General features: G+C 34.4%; 1 protein-coding gene across 1 annotated transcript; it reads left to right on the plus strand.

The window, feature by feature from the left end:
* Positions 1-1510: 1510 nt before the first annotated feature.
* On the plus strand, positions 1511-3726 carry LOC132949138 (uncharacterized). Its single transcript, XM_061019918.1, has 3 exons — positions 1511-2354; positions 2643-3049; positions 3175-3726. Exons 1-3 carry the CDS (start codon positions 1511-1513, stop codon positions 3724-3726), a joined length of 1803 nt encoding a protein of 600 aa, XP_060875901.1.
* Positions 3727-6806: the final 3080 nt, after the last annotated feature.

The following is a 6806-nucleotide window of genomic DNA, read 5'->3' on the forward strand; positions in this document are numbered from 1 at the left end:
GCGTCATCGTATACGCACCCCAGTTTATGTACGGTTCTTTCTAAACATTGAAGTGTATTAAAATAAAATTTACATACTTACAAATTAATAAAAAAATAATTAATATGGTTGTCGAATTATTGAACATAAATGGCATAATGATGTCCCACACTATCATTCCAATTATTGGTGACGGAGCTTGCCTGTTTAGGGCAATATCTTTTGTGTTATATGACACTCAAGATAAGGCCCAAGAAGTACGTAAAAAGATAGTAACCCATGTGATAAATAATTGGGAAGATTATTCAATAATGTCACATGATAGTGATGGAAATAATTACCGTAGTTCTGCTGACTACTTTAGTGATATGTTAAAATTTAATACTTATGGAGGTTTATGTGAGCTGGTGGCAGCCGGACAATTATTTTTGGTATTTATTGAGGTGTACCTCAATGGTGAACTGTATGAAAAATTTGGTTCAGAAAGGAACCCCGTAAAGAGATTTCGTTTTAGTTCTATGCAAAACATATCTAATGGGCATTTTGATGTTTATTTACCATATGAAGATGAATTGACTAACTCTGTATCTGATGAGTTTGATAACATACCCAGCTCTCAGAAGCATACTAAAAAAAGACGGAAGAGATTTACAAATAATATCAGAAAAAAACAGCTTATACATTCTGCTACTAAATATCAGCTCAAAAATAAAGAAGTTCATAAAGTAGCAGCAGCCAAGTATAAAAAAAAAAATCCAGAAGTAAATAGAGTGCAAGTTCATAGATATGAACAAAATAATTCGGGAGGACGATCAGAAAGGCGAATCCATCCATGGAAAATAAAAGCTTATTCCGGCATGAAATATGAATCGGAAATAGCTTATGAGACGGATGAAACCGTATCTTTGGGTACTATGAGTCATAAATGCGTATACTGCGATGCTCTTAAATTCAAAGAAGAGGCGCCTGGAATGTGTTGTAGTGCCGGTAAAGTAAAACTTCCGTCTTTTTTACCTCTTCCTGAACCTCTTTACAGTTTGATTATGGGGTTCCATCCTGATCACAAAAATTTCATGGACCGTATTAGAAAATACAATAACTGCTTCCAAATGACATCTTTTGGAGCGAAACAAATTATCGAAGATGGATTTATGCCCACATTCAAAGTGAAAGGTCAGGTGTATCATTTAATTGGTAGTTTGCAAGCTTTACCTCAACAAAACCCTCAATTTCTACAGATTTATTTCGTTGGAGATGATGAGAGAGAAACACGCTTAAGATGTAGCCACTTCGCTGATGTAAAGCAAAGCCTGGTAAAACAATTACAAGCGATGTTGCACCATAATAACCCATACATAAAGGACTTGAAAACCACACTCGAAAGAGTACCTCAAAATAGTAAAAACTTTGAAATTATAATACAAGCTGATAGAAAACCTGATAATGCTCACAGAGGACGTTATAATGCACCAACAACAAGTGAAGTATCATTGGTCACATAGTTGGACAACAGTTTGAAAAACGAGATATTATGTTACAAAGTCATGATAACAAATTGCAACGGATTAGTGAATTGCACCGTTCATACGATACACTTCAGTACCCGTTACTTTTCTGTCATGGGGAGGATGGTTATTCCATTAATATCTCTCAGATTGATCCAAAAACTAAATTACCACTTCAGAAAACAGTTTCTGCATCGCAATTTTATTCTTACCACATCATGATTAGACAAACGGAAATCAACCATTTACTGTACTTTAGATCACTTTTTAATCAATATTTAGTTGATATGTACGCTAAAATTGAAACAGAGCGCTTACATTTTATTAAAAACAATCAAATGCAACTCAGAGCTGATAATTACATACATCTCAGAGATGCTATTGGGAGACAAGATACTGATCTTACCCATCTTGGTCAGATGGTAGTTCTTCCGTCATCTTTTACTGGCTCACCACGGTATATGCATGAAAAAACTCAGGACGCCATGACATACGTTCGTCATTACGGTCGTCCTGATTTATTCATAACTTTTACATGTAATCCTCGATGGAAAGAAGTTTCAAATGCATTACTTTCTGAACAAAAGTCCTACGATCGTCATGATATTATAGCTAGGATATTTCATTTAAAAGTTAAGACGTTAATGAAATTGTTAACAAAAGGGAATTTGTTTGGGGAAGTGCAATGTTTTATGTATTCGGTCGAATGGCAAAAACGTGGTTTACCACACATACATATTTTGTTATGGCTAAAACAGCGCATTTCTCCAGATAAATTAGATTGTATCATTAGTGCGGAAATACCTGATCCTGAAAAAGATTCTCTCCTTTACGATATTATCAAAGCCAATATGATCCATGGGCCTTGCGGTAATTCAAACAATAGATCACCCTGTATGAAGTCAGGTAGCTGTAGTAAGAAGTATCCTAGACCTTTCATTCAAGAAACACAGACAGGAGACGACGGGTATCCAAAGTATAGGTGAAGAGCTCCAGAAAATGGTGGTTTTACTGTTGAAATAAATGGTAATACACTTGATAATCGTTGGGTAGTACCGTATAACCCAGTGCTTTCACGTACATTTGGTGCTCATATTAATGTAGAGTACTGTAACTCTGTAAAATCTATAAAATACATTTGTAAATATATTACAAAAGGAAGTGATCAAGCAGCATTTGGTTTTGAAAATGATAATGATGAAGTCAAGCTTTATGAAAGTGGTCGATATATCAGCAGCTCTGAGGCTGTATGGAGAATTCTGGCTTTTCCTATCCACGAGAGATTTCCAACAGTCTTCCATCTTTCCGTGCATTTAGAAAATGGCCAGCGTGTTTATTTCAACCCTAATGACTCCAGTCGTTTAACAGACATGATTAACAATCCACCAAAAACTACTCTTTTAGCATTTTTCGACTTATGTAAAACAGATGATTTTGCAAAAACACTTCTTTATGTTGATGTTCCCTCTTACTATGTATGGAAAAATAATAGATTCGAGAGAAGAAAACGTGGAATTAACGTAAATGGTTGGCCGGGAATAAAACGAGATCAAGCTCTGGGTAGAGTATATACCATTCACCCTAATAATACCGAGTGTTACTATCTTCGCCTTTTACTTCATGAAGTCCGAGGTCCTACATCTTTTTGAAATTGAAAACTGTTAACGGCACAATTCAACCTACTTATCAGACAGCGTGTAAGGTTCTAGGCTTACTGGAAGACGAAAGGCACTGGGATACAACTATGGAAGAAGCTGTGCTTTGTGGTTCTCCATTTAAATTACGGGAACTTTTTGCAATTATGTTGATATTTTTTCAATTGTCAGATGCTTTAAGTCTTTGGGAAAAATACAAGGACAGTCTTTCAGAAGATATACGACATCGAGTGGAGTTGGATATACAACCCGAGAATGTGAATTCAATTATTAATGAAGTATACAATAAATGCTTAGTTACTCTTGAAGATACTGTTCTATCTCTGGGAGGTACATCTTTGCAACATTATGGTTTACCTCAGCCATCAAGATGTGAAGCAGTCTTACAAAATAAAGATTACCTTCGAGAGATCAATTATGATTCGAATATTTTGGCACAGTATATAAATTTTAATGAACATTGTGACTGCTCGATCATGTTTGTCATGTTCTCGAGAGTCATGTGGCCGCCTCGAACATTTCACGGTCGCCAACCACGGACCGAGACCCGAAAGCCGGAGTGCCGTGGATTTTTTTTTATTATTTAAGAACGTGAATACATTTGACCCAGTAATAGGACAGGTGACCGACGGTGAAATAATAATACCTCAATTTGGGGAAAGATATATATATATGAGTTTATTTGAATAAATTTGTATTAAGTTGGTGCCGAGAAAGCCGAAGGCATAAAACTCGGTCAAAGTAAAGCTATAAAGATAATAATAATACATTTTAATAATAATAATATAAAACATAAACACTACTCACCACACGGCTCCGACGGAGCGGTTTACCGGCGGGAGGACAACAATAATGTACCACAATAACAACAAGTACAATAATAATAATATAATAATAATAATAATATAATAATAATAATAATAATACTAATAATAATACCCTAAATAAGTACCGGCCACGGTGAGAATAGTAATAAAGATGTACCCAAAACGTTACCAGTAGATTAGTGTGGGTCCCGTGCCGCCCCTCGGCGCATCAGCGAAACGCGTGCTACTCGCTCATGGTACCGGGAGCTCAGACGGGAAAAAAGGTAGTGATGGCTTTTGCTGGTGTCGGTCAGTTCTTTGCGACCTTTGGTGGCACGGAACACGACAGGTGAGGGAGGGGGGCACATACGTACAGATAACGTGAGTGGCCGGTACTCTGGGCCGTGGGTACTAGGAGGGGAGCGTGTGTGCGACTGCCGGAACGGTGGTGCAGTACGGCGGAGACTGAGGCGCGGGGGATAGTATTTCTTATCTATCTCGTCGCATTTCGCGCTCTCCGGTACCTGCTAGTACAATTATAAACTATGGTAGTATCGTTTGCGTTGGACGTCACAACATTTACTAAATAATGAACAGTCCTATGTATATAACAAAATATTATAGGGCATTGAAAAGAACACTGGCCAAACATTTTTCTTAGACGCACCTGGAGGCACTGATAAAAGCAGCCTGTAATAAATATAAAAACTGATAAAATAAAAGTTATAGTAGGTTACACAAAAAAACTGTACACGGGCGAAGCCGGGTTATTCAGCTAGTACTATTATATAAAGAGGAGTTGTTAGTTACCATTGTTGAGGGTAATCTCTGAAACTACTGAACCGATTTCGAAAATTCTTTCACCAATAGAAAGCCACATTCTTTGTGAGTGTCATAGACTAATTTAAAAAGGGAATTGATCACCCCTGGTAGGTTCTCAAACAGGAATTTTGAGATTTACGATAGAAATTGTTGTTTATTAATGGTTGCTATGGGTTATAATAGTTGAGAATAATACTGATTATTATTATTATCTATTATTATGTAACAGGCCATTATTTATAATAATTGATAACTACTTTGTTTATTAAGTTAGATAATCGATCAAATGCCATAAACCTTAAAAAAAAAAATCATAACGATCGGTTCAGTAGTTTCCGAGGACATAGGCCTCAAAGGTTTTCATTTTTTAGTTAGAAGATATACCAATATTATATATTTGTCAATATATATTGACAAAAAATAATAATACAAATCAACAAACCCCGTAACCAATAGCAAGCAATACACTATTATTATATAGATTTTGTTGATGTTTTTGACCATGTCGCACTTAAGAGGCCATTACTCCGGATCCACTTATCGCACAGCGTAAAAACTTCACAGAAACCATCTACATATCAATCTTAATATGCCCTGAAATTTTTACCGAAATCGGTTAGGTGGATTTATGTAGGTGTATCTTGAGTTATAAAATTTATTCAAAATGTACACTAATTTTTATAAATATATATAGATATTAGTATATTACTAGATGATTCCACTTCCACACACTTCGTTACATGTTAAAAATGGCACCATTAAAAAAATTATCCTTCTGGGTGTAACTCGTTGCTAGTAAGTGCAACTTAGCCACCTTGGTGGGCAATGTTCGAAAATTCGATTTGATGCAAGCTGATCTTTCAAATTAACCAATGGATGTTGCATGATGCAGATAATGAGAATGACGATGACGTTTAATGATACATTATATAGAAAAATACTGGATACAGAATTATAATTTTTATTTTTACGTCCACGATTTATATGTGATACAAATATTTATTCGAATATAGTTATGTCATAATTTATTAATATCCTCGCTCTACTATTGGAAAGCCATATCAATGTTAATTCATATTAATTTATATTACTTCACATTAATGTACGATATATGTATATTGTAGGATCATTTATAATTGTTAATCGTGGGTAAACAATATATCGTTAAAATATGATCTATGGTTAAATATAATAAACAAAATATTATTAAAAATATATTTATAGGAAAAACCCAGGACAATCGGTTATCGTCTTATCGAGAATATTATCATTATTATTATTGTTTTTGACTCTATAGAGTCTGGACTCCGCCGCCTGCCAATAGAAGTACAGCTAGACTGCTAGACTGCACTGATCCATCCTCCAGACTTTTAAGTTTTAACTGCACACGAGCTTGACGATCTTAAAACGCTGTCCATACTTCATTTCGTGATTATCATTTTTTTTTTGTGCCGTTTGAGTGCCAAATTAATTTTGATCAGTGGCACCTGCCAGACCAAGTTATTTTTGCATTTTATTTTTATTTTTTTATATTTTATTATTTTTTTTCATTGAATATTATAATGACTAAAAAAAAAAAAAAAATGTTTGGAATTAAGTTTCCAAAGTTATTGTACTTTTAGAACTAAGCGTACAGTGGTTTCTAAAATGTTAATGAATGCGATAGTTAGCGGTGTTAACGATTAAGCATTTGCTTATGGTAACACAACTTTTATTTTTTATGCAGTACATAATAATAATATTAATATTATAAAAATAAAAGTAAAGTAAATAAATTATTTGTATAATATACAAATATACAAATTATTTTAACGTTATTATGAAAAATTGATAAGCAGCACATTTTGGTTATCACTGAAAAGACAAAATAATTAGTTCACTTATAACTTCATTGATATTTATCCGATATTTTTTTATTGAACTTCTTTTGGTTCGTCTTTGAATTCGCAATCTATTGGTATACATTTAAGTATTGATAACGGCAGTAAATAATTTTAACAAGTAAAGACGCATAATATATGCGTCCATGGCACTTGACG

The sequence above is a fragment of the Metopolophium dirhodum genome, chromosome 1, assembly GCF_019925205.1.
Source record: "Metopolophium dirhodum isolate CAU chromosome 1, ASM1992520v1, whole genome shotgun sequence".
Lineage (NCBI taxonomy): Eukaryota > Metazoa > Arthropoda > Insecta > Hemiptera > Aphididae > Metopolophium > Metopolophium dirhodum.